At 34.1% G+C, this 23,797-nt stretch overlaps 1 protein-coding gene across 3 annotated transcripts; it reads right to left on the bottom strand.

The window, feature by feature from the left end:
- Positions 1-17,246: 17,246 nt before the first annotated feature.
- Positions 17,247-21,879, bottom strand: LOC123544913 (protein c-Fos-like). Of its 3 annotated transcripts, none has more exons than XM_053540319.1 (6): positions 21,745-21,879; positions 21,113-21,376; positions 20,449-20,652; positions 19,826-20,286; positions 19,490-19,597; positions 17,247-19,309 (listed from the first exon to the last, which is right to left on the bottom strand). In XM_053540319.1, the coding sequence occupies exons 3-6, from the start codon at positions 20,642-20,644 to the stop codon at positions 19,166-19,168; spliced, it is 909 nt and encodes a 302-aa protein (XP_053396294.1). In that variant the 5' UTR covers positions 20,645-20,652; positions 21,113-21,376; positions 21,745-21,879; the 3' UTR covers positions 17,247-19,165. The 3 variants fall into 3 exon arrangements, with proteins under 3 accessions (XP_053396294.1, XP_053396275.1, XP_053396285.1); XM_053540300.1 differs by having other exon boundaries at positions 21,148-21,376; XM_053540310.1 differs by lacking the exon at positions 21,113-21,376 and having other exon boundaries at positions 21,745-21,876.
- Between the last annotated feature and the right edge of the window lie 1,918 nt (positions 21,880-23,797).

The raw sequence follows: 23,797 nt of genomic DNA, 5'->3' as shown, positions 1-23,797 counted from the left end.
CACAAAATTGAATATTTGATAGCTGTAAATATGAGCACTTTTACATATTTATATCCTAAAATCATAGTACGGCAGCACAAAACTAATGTGATCCTAATACATGATGTTAGTGTGGGAATTCGTCCTTTTAATGATATCGATTTTGGGATATCCAAAAGTAGTGTTGTTTATTATGGATATCAAATATTCATATAACAATATCATAAAAATTAAATTAAAGATGTTTAACTTTAGTAATATCATAATATCACTTAATCAGTCTATTTTATGATAGTCTTAATTATGTTTAATTACTTAGTTATCTACAAATTTGTGTGGGGGTGGGGGGTGGATATCGAAAATCATCTATGGATGTCATAAAATCGAATTAAATATATCATAAAATAAAAAATATTTTATGACATCAAATAACTGAATTTATTACATCATAAAATATTTCTATATATTTACTACACCTATCTGAGTAATATTTATATTGCTGGATGTAATACAGAGAGAGAGAAAATAGATTGAAGCTTACAATTTATAAATTATGACTTTTCATAATTCTATGTTTAAATCCCATTAACAATGCATCTTCGTGTCTTTTACTGTAAAACATTATAAAGTTTGTCCTAAATCTAGATCTTCCAACCATTCCGATTAACCTAATTTTCATAAAAGTATCTACATTGGATTGTTACAATATAACGTATCAGATATTGTTTAGTTTTGGTTCGGATGAGTTCTTTTTGACTTATACATGCTTTCCTACTTTGGTGTATTTCGTACATTAACAGTGAAATAGTTGGTAGGGAAAACATTCATGGTTTATGAGGGTTAATTTTTATGTAAATTTACATGAGCACCACACGATGCCGTCTGTTCTTATTACATTTTTAAGCGAATGCCACTATCTGTATTTACAATATCACCTAGGCAGGGAGCACCATTTACCTGTTTAAACACACGCCCGGCCTCCGTCGGTATTTTGCTACTGACCATCCCAAAGATCCATACATACGCTGCTGTAGAGTCTTAGAGTTGGATATTCACCATTTTTTTTTATTATAAATGGAATTGGAATGTCCCAGACGCGTTTCAGACCCACAGATCCCTTTACAAACGGGTTGCTGGCAGTTCCAAGGTCAGGGTCACCATTTTCAACTTGTATGTCTACCTCATCTGTGTATATTCATGATTATTACACAGGAGACGAAAATAATTAAGCACACTAATGGCAAAAAAAAACCCTCGGTATCAGAAACTATTCATTCTTTTGAATCAAGATGAAAATTCTAAATAGTTGTTGCGACACATTTCACGGCTGAATATCGTATTTAATGATAAAAATAACAACAACAATGATTTAAAGAGATGAAAGTCGAGCTATAAAACACGTGTTGAATTTTTTCAGTCTGTGATGATATTATTTTTATATAACGTATTTCTTTTACAAACGTTAATTATTACACCTTTGTATAGCTAATATTATTTTTAACCTCTGCTTATAAATTTTGTACTCATAAACAATTTTTCGCTGTTTGTCGAAACAATTAGTAAATGTTTAAGAATTGAGGATTTGACCAAATTTACTTTGACAATGATTTATAGTTTCATTTCAATATAAGTTTCATTTCGTCCTTGAAATCTGTTTTCAATTGGCTGCAAACGTGCCAATCAAGGATAGGCCAATGTTAGTTTTATTTCGATTGCTTGTCTGTTTTATCACACCTTTATTCTATTTTACTAGAATGTACCTAGCCAAAATGTTATATAGAATATTTTTATGCCCCTTCGAAGAAGAGGAAGTTCATGTTTTGCTCATTGTCGGTCGGCAGACTATGGTTTCCGCTCAATAACTAGAGTATGCTTGGTCTGACAATAGGCAAACTTCATATGATCATCGCCTGTGGTCAGTATTTGACCCCTAGTGTTTTTTTGTTGTTGTTGTTTTGTTGTTGTTTTGGGGTTTTTGGGGGGAGGGTGGTCAATATTTCAAAGATCAAGGTTACAACGACACAAGACGGAAAATTACTAAAGAACCATTAGGCCTACTGTCTTCGAATTTCATAGGATTATTGCCTTTGGTCAGGGGTTAGCTATATCAAAGGTCAATGTCATAGTGATGTCGGGACTGAATATGAGACAGGACATCATGGGGGCATACGTGTTTTACAAACAACTCTTGTATTGTAATGATTTAGAATTTTATTTTATAATTTTATAATTGAAGAACAAAATAACCGTAATTTGGAAGTACAAATTGATTGATTGTGACTTTGTTTATAAATGTTCAAGTTCAAGTTCAAATTTTATTGCAATTTTCGGCAAATCCTTGCCTTTGGCAATACATACAAAACATAATATATACAACACTTGAAATAAATGAATTTACAGACGTTGATGTAGACTGAGTGGAGTGTTTGTAAGGTAATTTCAGCCGTGCCATGGGAAAACCAACATAGTGGGTGTGCGACCAGCCTGGATCCAGACCAGCCTGCGCATCCGCGCAGTCTGGTCAGGCTCCATGCTGTTCGCTTTTAAAGCCTATTGGAACTGGAGAAACTGTTAGCGAACAGCATGGATCCTGACCAGACTGCGCGGATGCGCAGGCTGGTCTGGATCCATGCTGGTCGCACACCCACTATGTTGGTTTTCCCATGGCACGGCTCATTTGTATATTGAACTCTTTGATCATACAGTCGTAATATTTTGACTGAAACATATTGTTCTGTTTTAATTAAAGCGAAGTAGGCTTATATCATTTCATGCTACAAAAATCATATTTGAGCCGCGCCATGAGAAAAACAACATAGTGGCTTTGTGACCAGCATGGATCTAGAACAGCCTGCGCATCCGCGCAGTCTGGTCAGGATCCGTGCTCTTCGCTTTCAAAGCCTATTGTAATTAGAGAAACTGTTAGCGAACAGCATGGATCCTGACCAGACTGCGCGGATGCTGGTCGCAAAGCCACTATGTTGGTTTCCTCCTGGCGTGGCTCATTTATAATACAAAAGAAACAATTTTAAGTTTCGACATTGGATGACCGAATGTTCAATACATATTAAATTTTTACTGGAACTACAGTTGCACATGCCTACAATGCTATTTGCGATAAGATCCTGTTTAAGCGGGGGCGATTTCTTGTCTTGTGTAAATAATTCAGTGTGACCTCTGAGATTAAATCACAAAATAGCCCTACATAACTATATTACTCTATGACTGACAGTTTCCTGCTTGTAAAACACTCTAAAAATATATATTAGTTATAACATAAAAACAAGAGGGCCATAAAGGCCCTGTATAGCTCACATGACCTATTGACTAAAGATCATCAAGATTAACATTCTGACCAAATTTCATTAAGATATGATTATAAATGTGGAGTGTTACAAGCTTAATATTTGATTTGACGTGGTGACCTAGTTTTTGACTCCATCTGACCCAGATTAAAACTTGGCCTAAAGATCATCAAGATTAATATACTGACCAAGTTTCATTAAGATATGGCCATGAATGTGGCCTCTAGAATGTTAAGTAGCTTTTTCTTTGATTTGACCTGATGACCTAGTTTTTACCCCACCTGACCCAGATTAAAACTTTCATCCAGATTAACATTCTGACCAAGTTCATTAAGATATGGTCATAAATGTGGCCTCTAGTGTGTTAACTAGATTTTCCTTTGATTTGACTTGGTGACCTACTTATTGACCCCACATGACCCAGATTCAAACTTTACCTAAAATCGTCAAGATTAACATTCTGACTGAGTTTCATGAAGGTACAGTCATAAATGTGGCCTCTAGAATATTAACAAGCTTTTCCTTTGATTTGATCTGGTGATCTAGTTTTTGACCCCACATAACCCAGATTCGAACTTGATCTAAAGATCATCAAGATTAACATTCTTACCAAGTTTCATGAAGACACAATCATAAATGTGGCCTCTAGAGTGTTAACAAGCTTTTCCTTAGATTTGACCTGGTGACCTAGTTTTTAACCCCAGATGAGCCAATATCGAAATTGTCCAAGATTTTATTGATAGTAACATTCTGGACAAGTTTCATTAAGATTGGACCAAAATTGTGACCTCTAGAGTGTTAACAAGCTTTTCCTTTGATTTGACCTGGTGACCTAGTTTTTGACCCCAGATGACCCAATATCGAACTTTTCCAAGATTTTATTGAGGGTAATATTCTGACCAAGTTTCATTAAGATTGGGCCAAAATTGTGACCTCTAGAGTGTTAACAGTCAAATTGTTGACGACGGACACAGAGCGATCACAAAAGCTCACCTTGAGCACTTCGTGATCAGGTGAGCTAAAAAGAACTTCAAAATGCATGCATCATAATATTATGTCCTACCCTCAGGAGTTGCGCATTAAATAATGTAGATGGACCTTATGAACAAATCCATAGTGGATACAACAGACAGCATTATAAAAACAGTGAGAGAATGAGAGGATTTCGTGCTCTGATAATAATTAACAACTTATTAACTAGGTGGCCGATAAAAAAGTTCAGTTCATATGCACTCCTCTGCCTGATTTAAAACGTTTGCAACTATATTTGGTATACATTTATCGATTCTTTTGTATATCTTATTCATTATTTTAATCATTATTCATATATCATCATTGTTAAAGCATATTACATAATACACAATGTCATATCCATTAGCTGTATCTACTGCAATCAACCGTTATTGTTGCATCAATCACGTTCTCAGGTAATACCGTAGGTGTTTGTCCTATTTACTGAATATGGTGGAGGTCATTCTGGAAGGTCTTGGTATGAAAATTGAAAACCAGCCTATCTACTGAACGCCAAGCCTTAGTTCCTTGCGATCTCGTTGCTTTCAATGGTCCGTACTTGTCGTAGGCCACTTTGATTTACCTCTAGATTATACTTTCGTCTTACGGTTAACCTTGTCGAGGAATATAATACCTACTTTTATAAAAGAACAAATGTGCACTGTTAAGAAATGCAGGTCATAACAATTGCGATACAATTTTCGTTCCGTCCTTGAAATCTTTTGACGGAAGAAATATAGTATAGTTAAAATAGTCTCTTTGTTTCGTCAGTTATCAATCATCGACATTAGGTTACATTTTGTAACGTTTTATGTATGAACGTTACTATCAATGAGTTTGTTATTGTTTGCTTTATCTGTCGATTTCTGATATTTATAACTGATATACAACTATTTGCTGATTTAATGTACATATAAGTGGTTTTGAATTGTTTTGACTTTCTATAATTAGAACAATGCATTACTTGGACTCTGTTTTGCTACTATTTCTGACCCTTATAATCAAAATCGTACTTTTTCATTACCCCTTTTGAATAGACTCGAACAAACCAACTCTTCTATTATTTTGCTCGGTTAATGTTTTGACTTTTTAATTCGATTCCTTTTACGGCCATATCAAAGTACAAAGAAAAGCTACAATAACAATACTAAATAGAACATACTTATGTTCGTCATAAAATGTTTCACTGTTTTAACAACGTAATGTTCAAAGCAACAATTTATGTAAATAATTACTTTTCCCCTGGATGATGTGTACGTACACAGTGTGCGTCTGGTAATGTAATATGTAGATATTTGAGCGGGTGCATTTTGTCTTTTTACATGTAATTAATTCATAGAAGAAATTCAGCACTGAACAATTCTGATTTATCCGGTCGAACCATACCATTTTTGATAAAATATTTTGGAGGATCCTTTGGAAGCATAGAATCCAACCATGGAAAATTAAAACATATTCGATTTGGTTGAATATGTTTATTGTGGTGGTGGTTGTAATGAAATTTGTAACATCCCTCACACCCCTAGCACCGGCTTCAGCTCAGTTCTGTTTTACAGAAGCATTGAATAAACTCCATGGTCCGAAATTATTTTATAGTTGCCATTTAAAAATCAGTATATGTCCTTAATGTCAGCCATTTTTGTTTCATAGTTATTGTTAAGTTTAAAGTAACACACATTTAGGTGATCTAGCGACTTCCCATCTTCAGTTGGTTGAAGAAAATATCCTAGATGCCCGTTTGGGTGATATTTCAGGCATGAGTGGCCATGAAATCATTCTACCCCACCCCCAGCAAGATTCTGAACAAACAAAAAGCAGTAGATCGATATCTGCTACCTTAACCATTTGGCAACCAAGTAGGGCCTTCTATTCTAAATGTATATTAAGAGTATAGATAAATATCCAGAAGCTAGGTCAGCCGAACGAAAAATATTTCAAAGCCGATTAACCTTATTTCGAGAAAAGTATAAAAGTATCGAAAACGCATACTGCTTATACAGGTGACTTATTGATATTGCTAGGTTCACCCGATAGTAGGCTTATAAAGTTCAATGATCGTGTTTTGTTTGCTATAGGTAGCGTGTTCTTTATATTGGTCACTATCTATTTGTGGCATTTCACTTATCTTCTTACCGGTCGATACAACTGTGTATTCCACTATTTTGCCACTTCCATATTATTCAGTATGACTCATTACTACTGTATTTACTCTCTTTATTGACTTTTTATAGAGCATTGCAAAAAATGTATCTGTACAGGAAAAGTAAAATTTAAAAGACTGAAATTTATTAATTGCATTAATTTGATAAACTAATGTCTTGGATTATATGTGTTTATTTAAACTACGAGACAACAGTATCCAGTTCTGACCAGAAATTGGTTTTTCATGTTTTATATAGAATATTTTTATTTTGTAAAATGAATAAATGCCATGTTCGGTGAAAAAGCAACAATGTGAGATGCATCATAAGAGTTGATATATTATGTTCAGTAGCGGAGAATAGATATACAAAATTCTAGTTCTAGGTCGCATCAAACCCCCGCAGCCAAAAAATACGACAAAGGTAATAAACAGTTATAAAATTATATTCCTAAATTTAAAAGACATTTTAATAGTTCTCAGTAATAGATGGTTAAAATGGAAGACCATTCTATTAAAAAAATTATATAGGACAGTGAAATAGTTTGGAACCCGTTTAAATGTAATATCACATTAAACATATCATTATCTTACCCCCGAATCCAGTTGTAATCTTTATCTATGTTTTACTTCAATGTCGTTGCTTCAAACTTTTCTGTCGGTTTACTTTCAAAAATATGAATTACAATGTGATGATAAAATATCTTGAAATTTCATTAGACGGGATTTTCGTTTTTGCCCTTGAAATCAGAGTTACAGTTTTTTGTCCATATTTCTTTATTTCGTCAGCTGTAAATGACTGAGACCAGGTTACTTTATATATCGTTCTACATACCAAGTATATCATCAATGATAAGTCTTCGCTATGCTATTTTTCATTATTCTTTTTCAAATCCATGCACTCAACCTTCCTCTTTTTAACGCACCGATTTAAAAATGCATATACTATTTGCAATTTGTTTTCAAAACGGTAAACAATAATTAACAGCATATGTTGGGGGGGGGGGGGGGGAAACCGAGGCGGATACATTATTTATATACCTATACAACTTAGGTATCATTTTGAAATATGGCGGTTAATTTATGACAGTTCGTTAAAAGGTAACGTCGGCATGTGCGCGGTTTATGTAACAAATTTCACTGCGCGTCATAAGTTTTGTTGTGAACGAAACATTGTACGCAACAGAACGAAACATTTAAGTTTTCCATGGCGCACATTCCTTCAAACAAAATTCATGTTTGCGTTTTTGCATGCTAGCCAGTATGAAATAAATCGTTTTGTATTTTCGCAGCAATATAAGCCGCGTGCACGCGAAACATTTGCTTTCGTTTCTGCACACGCGCCAAAGCACCAACACCAAAATTTTTGCACGAAATAAAATGTTTCATTCTATTGCTGTGGCGCGCTGACAGTATCATTTTTCACACAGGTGCGCGCTTCGTGACGACACAAAGAAACTTTCAGCTTCTTACTTCTGCTCGTGCCGGGACGAAAAACGAAATATGATACATAAGCAGCACTAAAGCCCTCTACAGACGGTAGGTTTTTGTTGTACAACACTAATTATCTCAAAGATGTACAATTTTGAAATTGTACATTTTTCACATACAGACAGTATTCCATTCCCATATAGATCACAGAGATTTACCTAGTAAACATAGTGCATCATGTACTGAAAAGAATGTAACTATTAATAATAAAAAATAATATTCACCTTTTTATGTCCCATGAATTTGATTACGCATGACACAAATGAGCCACGCCATGAGAAAACCAACATAGTGGCTTTGCGACCAGCATGGATGCAGACCAGCCTGTGCATCCGCGCAGTCTGGTCAGGATCATTGATGTTTGCTTTCAAAGCCTACTGCAATTAGAGAAACCGTTAGCGAACAGCATGGACCAGACTGCGCGGATGCTGGTCGGAAACGCACTATGTTGGTTTTCGCATGGCGCGGCTCAAATCATTTAACTTTTCAGTGTCATCTTTTTTCCATTATGCATTAGAGGCCATTTTATATTCAGATTGTTTTTATTTTTTGGGCAATGATTTCTGGAATTTCGTTCACTTGCCTCTTATCAACTAATTATTTACCAATTTGTTGCTTGTCAACGTGGGTGGTACGTAAGGCAAAACTTACGAAATAGAACATGTCCTAATCTGTAAGTCAAGACAAGATTTACGAAATCAAGGAATAGCATCATACACACGATAATATTTGGCTGTACATCTTGAATTTAATTGGTGTTGTACAACAAAAACCTACCGTCTGTAGAGGGCTTAACGCCAATGCAACATAACAAAAGGCTTCTTTGGTCGACACATACTGCTGCTTCTTAATTAAGAAACGTTTTGTATGATATAAAATTATTATTTTTTTTATTATTTTTTTTGTTGGGTTTAACGTCGCACCGACACAGTTTAAGGTCATATGGCGACTTTCCAGCTTTGATGGTGGAGGACGACCCCAGGTGCCCCTCCGTGCATTGTTTCATCAGGAGCGGGCACCTGGGTAGAACCACCTGGGTAAAACCTTCCGTAGGCCAGCTGGATGGCTTCCTCACATGAAGAATTCAACGCCCCGATTGAGGCTCGAACCCACATCGATGTGGGGCAAGTGATTTGAAGTCAGCGACCTTAACCACTCGGTCACGGAGGCCCGATATAAAATTATAACACCTCATCATAGAATGAGTCGGCATGAAACAATTGCGGCTGCGAATCGTGTAATTCAGTAATTATCAAGCTTTCCTTGCTTTATAATCATTCAAATCTCGCAGTGTTATAAAAAATGATTGTTTTGTATTATAGATAAAATTAATGTGCAGCATGAAAAGCAGTCAAAAGGGACTATATCTTTTTATAAATATTTAAATGAAATTAAACACACTTATTTAAAGAGATAGTGTGCATTAAGGGAGATATTGAACGGTTTTCCATACGTGAGATCCGCGTATTACAAATAATTACAAAAAAAGAGAGAAAATTTATACGAACAAATCACCACCACAATACACCAGACCAATTACGACAAAGCGCCTAGCAATACAGATTTCGCAACAAATCCACACAAACTCAGTAAAGGTTTTATTTATATACATGCCAAAAGTGCACAAAATCATTTATACAATGTCTTTGTCAGGCAATCTGAAACTTGTTTATTTAAATAGTAGATTTATAGATAGCAGATTTCTTGTTGCATAACAATATTACAATCATATTTACATATAAAACATTACTATAAAATACTGACACTGGCCAAACATTGCACTCTTAAGCAAGTTAAGTTAAAAGTATTTTAATCAAGTTATCACAGATACATCAATCCAGTCCAAAGAACAAGGTCAATAATGGCGGCACATTAAGAAAATTTACAAACTGAAGCAATGAGTTTAGGGCTGCATTGATAGAACTATAAAACATTATAAGAAAATCTCTAAGACTAAATACATGTAATTATTGATCTGAACTATACAATCCCTGGAAATATTTTTTTACCTCAATTTTAAATTGATGATACCTTTTATGGGATTATATGACTTCTAGAAGGTTATTCGATACATTTATACTTTTATAGTAAAATGTTGCTGTTGATGTAGAATTCACAATAGGTACAAAGAAATTGAAAGCACTTTTTCTGGTCTTGTATGAATGCAGATCAGCAACCCTATTAAAATTTTCTGACAGATATGATGGACATTTTCCATGCACAATATTGTGAACATGGTTCAGACTTAACTGTTTAACTCTGTGCTCAATCTAAAGAATGCCTAATGTCTTAAAATCTTAACTTAAAAGAGACGTTCTAGGCGAATAATTTAAAATAAATCTGAAAACTTTATTCTGGGTTGTTTGCAGCCTAGTTCTGAGCTTCTTATTAATACCATTAGTTTAAACAATATTTTTATTATTTTTTAAGCAACATACACATAGCATGTACAAAAAATGTTTACATGTCAAATACATGGATTGGAAAACAAGCTGATAGCTTATGTAAATTCCTTTCCAAAAAGGATTAATACCATTGTACCATGCTGAACAGGCATAATCAAACTGACATTGAATTAATGAATTACATAATGTTTTTCTCATACTTTAATTTAACACTTTGCTTTGTCTATAAAGAAATTTCAATCTACAGTTTACTTTCTTTATTTGTTTGCCCTTTGGTAATAGTGATATCACTAACTTCAGATTGTAATGAGTTTAATGCTTTTTCAAGCAACTCAACTTACAATGTTAAAAATATCCCGAATGACTTTTTAATGAAAGAAGACATTATTGCAGAGCTACACTCTATCATTTTTTCATTGGAATCTAGTTACAAGATCAAACAGATATTGACAATGCCTATCAAAATATTTGCTTGTCTGTTAAAAAGGAAATGGAAAAAGAGTTACCAAAACAAAAGATTCATACTTTAGAATCTTCCCGTAATAAAAAGAAAAAAAATCGGCAAACAGTGGTGGTCTGAGAATCTGACTAAGAAATGGAATGAGGTTTGTAGAATAGAAAAAGAATATCTGAAATGTACAGATATCCATCGGAAAAAAAGGTTAAGGCAGGCTTATTTACAATGCAGAAAAGAATTTAATAAACAGGTACAAAAATCAAAACGATTATATTGGTTTCACACACAAAATGAACTTTTAAAAAATGTACAAGTGGCGCCAGAAAAATTTTGGAAAACCATTGGAAAAATAGGGGTCTCCTCAAAAAAGAAAAATAGTATTCCTATGCAGGTTTTTGATCATAATGGTCAGATTTTAGATGATAAGTTGTCTGTACTGAATAAATGGCAAACTAGTTTTTCTATTTTGTACAATGTGCAAAATGCTGACGACAATATTGAAACTCAAGAGGAGGAGGATGCACCCCCCTCAGCTATGTCACTTCCTCTGAATGAAGAAATTACTATATTTGAGGTTAGAAAAGCAGTTGAACAAGCAAAATTGGGTAAGGCATGTGGTGAGGACTGTCTTCCATATCAAGTTTTTAAAAATGACACCTCTATTTCATACCTGCATATTCTATTTAATGTTTGTTTTAGAACAAGCCTAATACCAACAAGCTGGGGAAGATGTATCATTAACCCTATTCCAAAATCCTCTGCATTAAATGTAAGAGATCTTATGTCATATAGAGGAATTTCTCTTGCATCAACTATGTACAAATTATACAGTTATGTTATAAGTCAAAGGTTATCTCGATGGGCTGAATCAAACAATATTTTAGTAGATGAACAAAATGGATTCAGAAAGGACCGAAGTACATTAGATCACCTATCAACTCTAACTAATCTTGTTGAAACTAGGCTTAAATATAAACTTCAGACATTTTCAGCTTTTATCGATTTTAAAAAAGCCTACGATTCAGTACGTCGAGATATTCTTTGGAAAAAATTAAAACATATGGGAATAAATGGTAAAATGTATAAAGCCATTAAGTCACTCTACAATAATGTATCATCGTGTGTGAGAATAAATAAGATGTATACAGATTGGTTTGATGTTAAGTCTGGATTAAGACAAGGTTGTGGTCTGTCGCCTATTCTTTTTAACTTTTTTATCAATGATATGGCATTGAAATTGAAGGCATTAGACCTAGGTATTGAAGTAGAAAATGGTGATAAGGTATGTATTTTGTTATATGCAGATGACGTTGTTTTAGTAGCAGAAAATGAAAAAGATTTACAAATGATGTTAGATCATCTTTATGAATGGATAACAAATAATGGGTTAAGTATTAACGTTACAGAAAGTAATATTGTTCACTTTAGGACAAGGAGTGTTGAAAGAACTAATTTCAATTTCATGTGTGGGGAAACATCATTGAATATTGTTGATAAATATGTTTATCTGGGTTTAACTTTGGATGAATTCTTAAATTATAATACAACGGCCAAGTTTGTGGCACAGTCTGCCAGTAGAGCACTAGGATTGCTGACCGCCAAATACAAGTTAGTTGGTGGAATGCCTTACAATGTGTTTTCTAAACTGTTCGACTCTTTAGTTTGGTCTGTAATTGCCTATGGCACTGCCATTTGGGGTACACGCCAATTTCCATGTATAGATGCTATTCAAAATAGAGCAATGTGTTTATTTTTAGGAGTATCAAAATACACCCCTTCAGCTGCTTTAATTGGGGATATGGGTTGGCAACCAATAACAATAAGACAGTTGTCATCAATTACTAATTTATGGGTCAGACTTTGTAAAATGTCAGCTACTAGGATAAACCATAGAATATTTTTTTATACTTTTCATGCAAGTAGTAATAGATGTAAGAATTGGTGTTACAGAGTCAAACTATGGTATCAAAAAGTCAAATGCAATGAATTATGTACGCTAAACTTGGTAGCATCTAAACAAAGCATTGTTGAAAAGGTAAAGAAAACTGCAATAGAAGAATTTGTTAAAGACTGGAAAAATAAAGTAAACTCAGATATTGGAAGTAGTAATGTTGGTGGAAGTAAACTGAGAACATATAAACTTTTTAAAACTGAATTTAAGGTCGAAGAATATTGTAAAAAGATTATGTCTAGGACACATAGATCTGCTCTAGCAAAATCGAAACTGGCAGATATGAAAGGCTCCAGTTGCATGAACGATTGTGTCCATTCTGTATTAACAAGGTTGAATCTGAATTTCACGTAATCATGGAATGTCAGTTATATGATGACTTAAGAATTAGTTTATTTAATAACATATGTTCATCAAATGAAAGTTTTTCAAAGTTGTCTAACTCTGACCAATTTCAGTACTTGTTTTCTAGTCAAAATCATATTCGTATACTAGCCAAAACCTGCTTAAATATTTTAAGACAAAGATATGAACACTGATATATTTAGTAGATAGGTTGGTTTTAAACTGTTTAGATTTAATATGTACATATTGCTAAACATGTTTATAAATACAATATTTAGTTTTTACGTCTGTCTAGAGACAATTATTAATCTTTTATTGTAGATGAAATCATTTCTTAATTATGTGTAAATTTTTAAAAAAGAAATAACCATTCACAGGTTTTAGTTTTATGTAAATTTCAGGCGTAGCTACACTTAGAAAATTATTATTATTCCTGAATAATGATTGTCTCTAAACTTTTAGTTTTGTACATTTGTGTCAAGATGGGGTGTAAGACTTGTTATTTTACATGGTAAATAGTCTCTTATAATTCAATTATTGAATGACATTGTACTTTTATGATAGGAATTGTATAAAATGTATATTGTAATGTTGTACAATGACGAGACTTTAATAAACGAATAAACTAATAAACTTCTTTATAATGTCATTTATACAAGTTTCACCAGAAAGATCGCTGTCTAATACATTAATACATGTCCTAAATACTTTACAGATTTTTGAGACTTAATTATTTTATCATAACAATTTACATTAAATTCATCTACCTTCTTTAGTTTTCCTTTGCTACCAAATAAAATACATTCTGTTTTCCCAAGATGTAAAGACAATTTATATCTACAAGCCATTTGCTACATGATTTCAATTCCTAATTTACACTTGATACTTGATATATTTCTATGTGAGTAGATGACAGCACTGGCATCAGCATATAATAAAAGTTTACAATCATCTTTGCTAATGCTAAAAGGCATTTCATTGACATTGCATAAAACATATAAGGGGTCCCAAAATACTACCTTGGGGAACACCACAGATATTATTTTCTTGACTAGAAAAAGTATCATTTTAACATGTATTATTTGTTTTCTGTTAGACAGATAAGACTCGAACCATTCTACGGACTCTACGCCCATTGCTTTTAATTTACTACAGAGAATTTTATGATCTACATGATCAAAAGCTTTTTGTAGGCCCAAAAATACCATCCCTACATGTATAGAGCCCTTTTGAGGTCTGTGACCTGATATGATCTGTAAGATGTATAAATAAAATCTGAAAAGAAAATCCCTCGGAAGCACCGAGAACAATGCAAACAGTGAAAATTGCAGACTCGGTTTGATTGAGTCTGTTCATAAGCAGTAATGGAAAATGCAACACTGCTCACGCCCCCTAGCACCGGCTTAAGCAGTATTCAATCTTCAAATCTAAATGAGTTGAAATCAATGATAACGAAGGACCAAAAAATATAACAAATATAACACTGAGATGAAGTCTGGGCGACTTTTTACGGCCGCCACACAGCAATTAACACCCGCTGTTGTGAAGTAAATATAATCTGAAAAGTAGATCCCTCGGAAGCACCGAGAACAATGCAAACAGTGAAAATTGCAGACTCGGTTTGATTGAGTCTGTTCATGAGCAGTAATGGAAAATGCAACACTGCTCACGCCCCCTAGCATCTTCAGATCTAAATGAGTTTAAATCAATGATCCCGAAGGACCAGAAAATATAACAACACTGAGATGGCATGAGTCCGTAGAACAGTTGTGTCGGAAACCAAACTAAAAATCGTATAAAAGCATATTTTTAGTTAAAAATGTTTCAAGTTGATGCTCTATCTAAAACTTTAGACACAATACATAAAATGCTTACAGGTCTATAATTGCCAACGTAAGATCTACAGTTTTTCTTGTTCAAAGGTTTTACTCTTTCAGATTCTAGCTCATCTGGAACTTCACGGTCTACTATTGACATGTTTATAATGAAACTTACCGGAAACACCATCTCTGGTGAATCTGGCTGGTACATTATACAGGGACATTAATGAAAATACAGAAAGCTGTGTGTTTGTTCTAGTTACCTCCCTTCCATTGCAAAATGAAATCCGTCCAGTATCTAGACCTACGACAAAAACGAAAATGTTGCAGGCTCGTTTTGATTGCCTGTTCATGGACGGTAGTAGAAATGCATGTTACCATTCACGCTTTCTAGCCACGAGTTGAGCAGAACTCAACATTTACACATGCTACAAGTACAAAAATAAGAACTTAGAGACATCCACAGATGTGTTCATACGGCAGGTTGTCACCATAAGCAGCACTGGCAATTCATCCAGAATTGATTCCAATAGCGAGAACGATTTACAAGCAAGTATAATCGCTATCCTTATCTACGGTACCTGTCGTCCGACTAATTTGATTAAACCATAATTGCTCCGATAGTTCTAGGAGAGGCAGTAAACAAAACGGATAATATTTTATTAGAAATGATATTATTGTAACAGTGATACTTCACCAAACATTTAAAGGTTGCTTAATCCGGACGTGGCTTGGCGGACAGGTTCCCCTGTATTATCATGTAGAAAACTTTAAAAATACATTATCTTCGGAATGATATAGTTCCAGTTACCGATAAAAGTGCTGTGTGTTTTGACGCCACTAATAGTCAAACTATATATTTTCTTCACTGCTGTATATGTCTGGCTTTCTTACTGTGGCGGCCGTAGAAAGGCTCCCCATGTTTAGATTTAGTGTTGTTATATTTTCTAGCCCCTTTGCATCATAGAATCCATTCAATACCAGTGTAATAATTCCGCTTTACCCGGTGGTAGGTGGCGTGAGGGTGATGTACTTTCCATTACCTCTCATGAAGAGTCAAACCTTCGCTGATTGCATGCTATACACCAAAAGGATCGTCTAATATATTTTATTAACTAACACAACAGCAATCAGATTCTGTAAGTGTCTTATGGTGGCCGTAAAAAGTCTCCACGTACATGGATTCGGTAGTGTTACATTTTCTGGTTCTTTTGCTCAACACGACAAAAATGAAAATGTTGCAGACTCGGGTTGACTGAGCCTGTTCATGGACGGTAGTCACGCAACCTAGCCTTACTTATTAGGCTTATGTGGGATGACTTATTTTATGATCTGTCATCCCTCTAATACCCAAGTCACACATACGGCGCGGATAGCTACGTCTGGCCACGGATAGAAACATAGTAATCCGTATCGATCCGTACCTGAGCTGTACGGACTTGTGACAAAGGATTACTACTTTAAGGTACGACTCAGGTACGGCTCAGGTACGGATCGATACGGATTACTACGTTTCTGTCCGTGGCTAGACGTAGCTATCCGCGCCGTAAGTGTGACAGGGGTATAAGGAGAACAGGACAGCGACAGTCAAACGAGGTCCCAAAACGGCCTATTATTTGGACTACATGCTACCGTCCACGCCCTCTAGCCCCGGGTTGACTAGATTTCAACATAAACACATGTTACAAGTACCAAAACAATTTAGAGACACCCGCAGATAATTCCATGAAGAGCGGCGTGTGAGCCCCAGTTAAATGGAATTGCCCTAAACGAGAAAACAATGAAGTCCATTCAATATATCTAGGAAATAGAATTTCGCTTTAAGCCGGTGCTAGGGGACGTGAGGAGTGCTGCACTTTCCATTTCCCCTTGTGAACAGGCCAGATAAAACGTTTGCAATTATTTTGCTTGGTCCAAAGAGTATATCAGGTTTATTTCACGTTTATATACTAATCTCTGCGGTCATCAGAAAATACGAATAGCATCAGTTAAGTTATGATAGACCCATGTGACACCATAAAACTGCAACTTTCGCAGATATTCGCTTTACGGGAATGTTCCCGCGTATGATCTCATTTGAATAAACCCTGTGAATATTCATTGATAACCATGTGATTCATCTCCACATGATTGTGAGTGCGCATGCTCACCTGATCTTTAAAACGGGAATTCCCCGTATCTAAAAATGGACACAAATACGAGAATGTTCGCTGTGACTTAGCACATTTGATATATAAGCGAAAATCGACGGGCACTTCAAATACACTGTTATATTGTTATTTAAGCCTTTATTTCGCAAGCTGTTTGGTCAAATAATCCGTGCAAAAATGAAGAAGTTACTGTTATTTTTAAAAGTTTTATTAGATTCAACCACTAACAAAACAATATACAATATCAAAATGTCATATCTTAATAACAAACAAACAATATCAAAAAGTAGAAAAACTGTCAGATTTGTACGTTTAATGATACCGGGTGATGTAATGCAACAAATGGTCTTGTTAATATGCCTATGTGTGCTGCCTATAAATACATAATTATGTCGTAGTAAGACTTCAACATGAAGGACAACAAAAATACAAGCGCTTTAGCTCGCTTTTCACAGGTGAGATGAAAAAAATGTATCTTCGTATGCATCAAAGGATGTAAGAAGTTGTTGGTTCATTATTTCAAAGTATATACGGGGAAATTATGCAAACAAATTCTACAAATGACCACTTTCACAACATACCCACTTCACACAGTTTCAGCTCATTTTTTCTCCCAAATTGTGTGATACTGGCAACTATCATACAATCTATAAATGACGATGAATACTTCAATCAAGACATATACGACCTATGCTTCCATGAGCTGTCTTGAATATTCATAATGTTTATTGTGAGAAATGGCGACTGTGTCATGAAAAGAAAATGTATACAACGTTTTCAACCCTTTAAATACATACACGTTTATTTTGCCATTTATATTCGTCTAAAATATTTGCCATCTTTACGCTCAATTAAACATACCAAGGTTAAATAAAACATTTTATTACAGAAAAAAGTACAGCAAGATCAGATGTAGTAAACTTATAAAACTATACCAGAAGAATGTAAAACAAACTATTTAACTTCTGTATTTTCTCTGGTGAAGCCTGCACCAGTAGCTGAAGCAGATTCAGTAACTTGAAAATGGACTAGAAATGAGACTCAGAAAGACTTCTCATAAATAAAATAATTTTCATAGCTTATAAAATACATAGCCGTTTACATGCCGGAAAGTAAGTGATATCTACCTATACAAGTGGTCAAAACTTCTAGGTTATCTTTGACACTTGTGAACAATTGTAACTGACCCTAAAAATGTAACTCTGAGAAAATTATTGTAATGAATTTCTTTTAAAAAAATGAAAGTAAAGTAAAATCTCTTCTTACGTGAATATGAATATGAATACGAATACATATCAAAATACATAAAGAATGTCGCTTTTATTCGATCCATTCATAAAATAGCTTAACATTAAATAAAGATAACAATCCTATTTAAACAAAACACCCACGGTTTGACCTCGACAGGATTGGTCTATATCTCTTTCACTGAACGCATTCTGTATAACCTTCATATTTGCTACATAAGCAGATAACTCAAAACATTTAATTCGTAATGAATTTTTGGCAATATTTTTACTTTCATGTTATAAAACAGTACACATACACAGTCTTTAACTGTTTCAACAATTTATACTTCAACATGCAATATATTTTACATACAGAGATATTCAATGAATGTCCCTGATAAATCTATCATTTTGTAAAACACTATACAATGCAATAGGCACAACTGTTGTGCAACCAGCAAAATGTTTATACTGTTTTATACATGTGATAAAATGCATTTGTTTAATATACAACCTCTAATATCAGCAAACCTCAATGTATTTTTTTTCTGTGCACTTGCAGCACTTTTCATGTTTTTATATAAACATGTTTTCTCTCGTGTTTCTCTACATCAAGCAGAGCGTCATCAGCACAATTATGTGCAATTTGCCTAAGCAAAACTACACAGTTTAATTTGTGAGACCTTAGTTGGGTCTTCAAACTTCAAGGACCAGAAATATAGCCTACAGTATTGACTGATCTAGACCTTTAAGTCTGAAACTCTAACATTCACAGGATTTCGGAGTATATCCTGAAAAGACACTGAAACAAGTCAAGTGATATCACCAGCAGTTAGTGTCATGTCGGGGAGACTGTTCCATGATCAGAGTTCAGGAAATCCATCAAAAGTTAGCAGATTTAGCCCGGAATTTGGGACACACGGCTTTGTGAACATTTATCATTTCTAACAGTGTTTCACGTTCATCTAAAAGTTTCTGAATTTCCGTCTTGTACTGATTCTGGCGTTTCATTAGAACCTTTGTTTCCTGTAATTAGAAGATACAGAAACTATGAATCTTGATAAGAAATATACAATCTTTGTTATATGTATTGTAAATTCCATTGTTTAAAAAAGACCATAGTTTATACATATTTATTTTTCAGATCCAGTGCTATTGAATTCAATTAGACTTGGTGTTTAGCACATGCAGTTAATAGGTACTTACAGCTTCTAATTTATCGCCCAGTATTCGTTTCTTTTCTCTACATTTCTGAGCAGCTAGTTTGTTTCTTTCTCGTTTTTCTATTCTTCTTATTTCTTCTTCCTCTGTCAGCTGTAATATAGATAACATTCTTCATTGTAAATGGGCTAAATATTCGATTCATGTTGTGATGTTTAACTACACAAAAAAGTATTACGGAATGAAAAATATACTTTGTTATAAAACACGTCTACACGGAAATTAATAATACTAGGTAAGGTTCTTAAATGGTGTTTTGAATGGTCCTTGTCTACAGTGGATATGTCATTCTTAAAGCAGACATACAAAAATTCTGAGTACCTGTTCTGGAGCTGGTGGAACAAATTCAACTTTCAGATCTTCTTTCCCTTCCCTTTGTCGTTTACTTCTGATTGCAAACTTCAGCTCCTCTTTGACAAATGAAGGTACATTGCTGGAGTTAGAGTCCAGTGATGAGGCAGTGTCGGGTGTTGGGGGCATGGTAGAGATTGAAGATGATGTAGGACTAAAAGGTGTGGAGGAAACCCGAGTTGCAGAATAGGACTCCGTGTCAGAAGTGTCTTCTGTGAATGTCACGTCGTTAATGTCGCTCACTTCCGTAAGGAAACCAAGGTCTATTGTGGAAAATTGGTCTGTACCAGGTTCCGGAAATTGGAATATAAACTGATTACTTGACTTGTCTGGCACATCTAAGGTAGTTAAGATTGTACTACTGGTACTTGGAGTTTCCTGTGGTATTTCAACAGTCTCGGCAACAACCTCTACAACTTGACAGCCATCGTCTGTGTAAAGTAATGCACACGATTTAGTACAGACTAATAATGTTGTTGTAAGATACAGTGCATTGAAAATACATGTATTTAACGATTCTGTATGTTAAACATAAAAGTGTTATTCAAAAAAAGGTAAAGTTTGACAAAACATTTCTTTGTAAAATTGCTTACCACCAAGTATGTCCATGTCTGGGATAAGGGTTGCCTCGTCGTTTGGGTCTATGATGTCAAGTATATCAGTGTCTAATTGCTGATCTCTCTCTAAATGAGGTGCGAAGAAACTAAGATCCCCGTCAGGGGTAATAACACCATTGGCCTTGTTCCCCAGCAAAATCTCAAGGAGGTCTGTCTGTCCGTGCATTACCATAGTGATATCTGCAAGTATAATTAAGATAAAATTATTAATTTTCAACCTAAATGTTGTCACGTATTGCATTACTGTTATGTACAGAACTTGATTCATCTGGTCAAAGAAGTATAAAATACATTTATTCTTATAGCTCTTTGATCTGGTCTGGATAGCTTTATAGTTTATACACTATACGTCATATTAATCTGTGTCATATTTACTAAAATCTTAGTGTTTCTGTCAGCGGCAAAATTAATTAAATGATGGAAATATTTATCTTGTTGCTATGAAACTATTCTTATAATACGACCTAAATCATAAATACAAGTACTTTATCTTCTGTTGTATAAAGGTGGTAATATTGATTTCAGATATAGGTCGTCTCTATTATTTGTAAAGTAAATATTTGTAAACAATAATTGATTTAAATAACAACCTTGATATCATGTTATTAAGTATTAAAATAATTATTTAAGGTACATGTACTTGTAAATAAAACTTATATCGGATGTTTTATCAACCTAAATGAATTTTACGCCAGATAATGCCGCCGCTTTCACCCGTGTAACAGGACCGCTCCCAACCTAAAACTGCCAAGCATATTTAACAAACTCCGCCTATATGATGTCATTCGCGCATGCGCTATCGTTCCAATCTGAGGGGATTTCCAATTTACTATGCTCGACCGACCGCAACCACATTCCACAACCGCAAAATATGCAAGTCTGCTAGAATTTGTTTTCATTTTTTCTGCGAAAAAAAAAAAACGAAACAAAAAAGCTTTAAAGCGTTAATTTGTTTTGTCTGTGCTTAAAAAATATTACTATAAATGTTTATCCTACATTTTAACATAGGAGGGGTTAAGCAGCAAAGATATAGTACATCCGTTCTTTTGTGCTGAAACTTTATCAAATATAAAATCAGTGGTGTGATCCTTGAATTTCGTAATAACGAAAACAAAAAATGCGATACTGGGAAAAGGCGACAATTAAACCGATCAATTTTGTGTTAAAATAAGATATAATTTCTTAGTCTTTCGTATACATATAAATAGTAGAGTGCATGTATAAAATAACAAATATAATTTCGAAGGTAAATATGAAAATAAATCGTTATACCTTTCTTTGTCAGCTACTCAAAATAATGTTTAACAATCCACAAATTAACTAGAGATCTCGATAAAACTACAAGCACACATTCACAACCGAGTCAAAACGTTTACTAAGCGTTGTGAAATTTTGGTTTATTTATATGCGACCTGGATTATTCTAAATATAGCACAGATCACATGACAATAATACCGGCTTATGAATATTTAAATCGCGCGCACCGGCTGATTTGCATATATTGGCCACGTTATCCTTATTTATTGCATCAGTTCTGTAGAAAAACCAGGTTTAAGATTTGCAATGCACATAATATATAAACAGCATACTACATAGAAATTTCTGCTTGATTAATGAAGTACAAGTAATGTATGTGAAGAAATAGTCATATCTGCCGGTGGTCACATGGTTAAACACTCAAACATAATGTAAACATTGAAGACGCGTTTCTGGCCACGGTGGCAATAGATATCGATGAATCATTAACTGTTTAGATTACGCGGGAAATTATATATCACATGGAACGTACCAGAATAAATGAACTCCGAGAAGCCTATTCTACTTTAACAGAGCTTGTACCATTTCCAGTGTGACTCGGGAAACTTGCATATTGTAATAAATTTATCTTTTTTTGTGATCGCTACTGCTTGACCATCTTTTTTTATCACTGGAAGAGGTTTCAAATGTTAGAGGGATAGAGTTCTAAGTCATTTATGTTTTTTCTAATTATGATATTTCAAAAGAGAAGTACTATTAAATAATATTCATAATCAATACGACAATAATTACTGAAGATACGTGTCTTCTAAACTTTAAGTGCTGCTATGCAACGCAATATTTGTGCATGGTTTCAACGTACACGTTGTTTTAATATTTTTAATGTTGTACATATATTCATACTTTCAGTCTACTTGAGTATACAAAAATGTACCTGTTTATGAAATGGCCAAGAAGACTTGTAACTCTATAGTAAAGTTACTTTTTGAGTACCTGTAGCAGTAAACATTAAATAACACTGAGAAAGCGCAGTGATCGGCGTTTTGAGACAAAAAAGTATCTTATAATTGTTTTTTTTTTATGAGACAATACATGTACATTAATTTTATGCACTATCTAGTTCTAGGGAACTGTCCCATTTAGTTTGTTTGGACTTTGTTTGTTAATCTGCTATACTGTTTCAATATTTGTTTATGATAGAGCATTTTACTTACCCTTTACCATGCTGGACACAATTGGTTCTGCCTTTTCGACCAGTGTAGATCATGATCAGCCTGCACGGATGCAGGCTGATCATGATCTGCACTGTTTGCCATTCAGTTAGTATCTTTTTGGTAAGCACCCTTTTTAACAGTTAATGGTACTGTCCAAATTGAAAGATAAAGACAAGTTCATTATAGTACTTTAGCATGGTAAGGGTTAACATTTCACAACTAAAACTATGTATTTATTATTATCATTATTATTATTATTATTATACGATTTCACCTATGATGTTTATCTTTCCCATCACGTATCAATAACATTTAAAAATTGATCTTACCATATTCTAATCTAGTTATTTCACCTTTTCGAACGTGTTTATAAATGTTTTACTACAGCGCGTTACAACTAAAGCCAGTATTGACATAAACTACGTATTCCGGGTATTTAAATACCGACCTATATATGTAGAACGTAGTGGAACGATCTGACGAATGTACATTTATAAACACTATTAGAATAATATAAACCGCTTCACATGACCCTTACGTGAAGCCCGGATAGGCATAAATCCAATATATGACACCTTTATGCAAATTAGTTTATTAATCATCAACGAGTCATCAATTATTTAAAAACTATCCCCTACAAACAAAATCATTTTTCTACATTTCAATTAATTTTACCAAAAATATGAATTATTACCATCATAGGTGATTCAACTGTAGTCAAAATATTTCCGTCTTTCCAATTGTTAATAACATAGTTAATGAATAATAAATTTGCATGCAATAAATGTAAGTTTACATTCACTATGCAACTTTTTATTGAAAAAGCTGACTGATACGTATAAACTACTTTATTT

This window comes from Mercenaria mercenaria, chromosome 1, assembly GCF_021730395.1.
Source record: "Mercenaria mercenaria strain notata chromosome 1, MADL_Memer_1, whole genome shotgun sequence".
Classification (NCBI taxonomy): Eukaryota; Metazoa; Mollusca; class Bivalvia; order Venerida; family Veneridae; genus Mercenaria; species Mercenaria mercenaria.
This window is presented reverse-complemented; position numbering and strand designations above follow the sequence as displayed.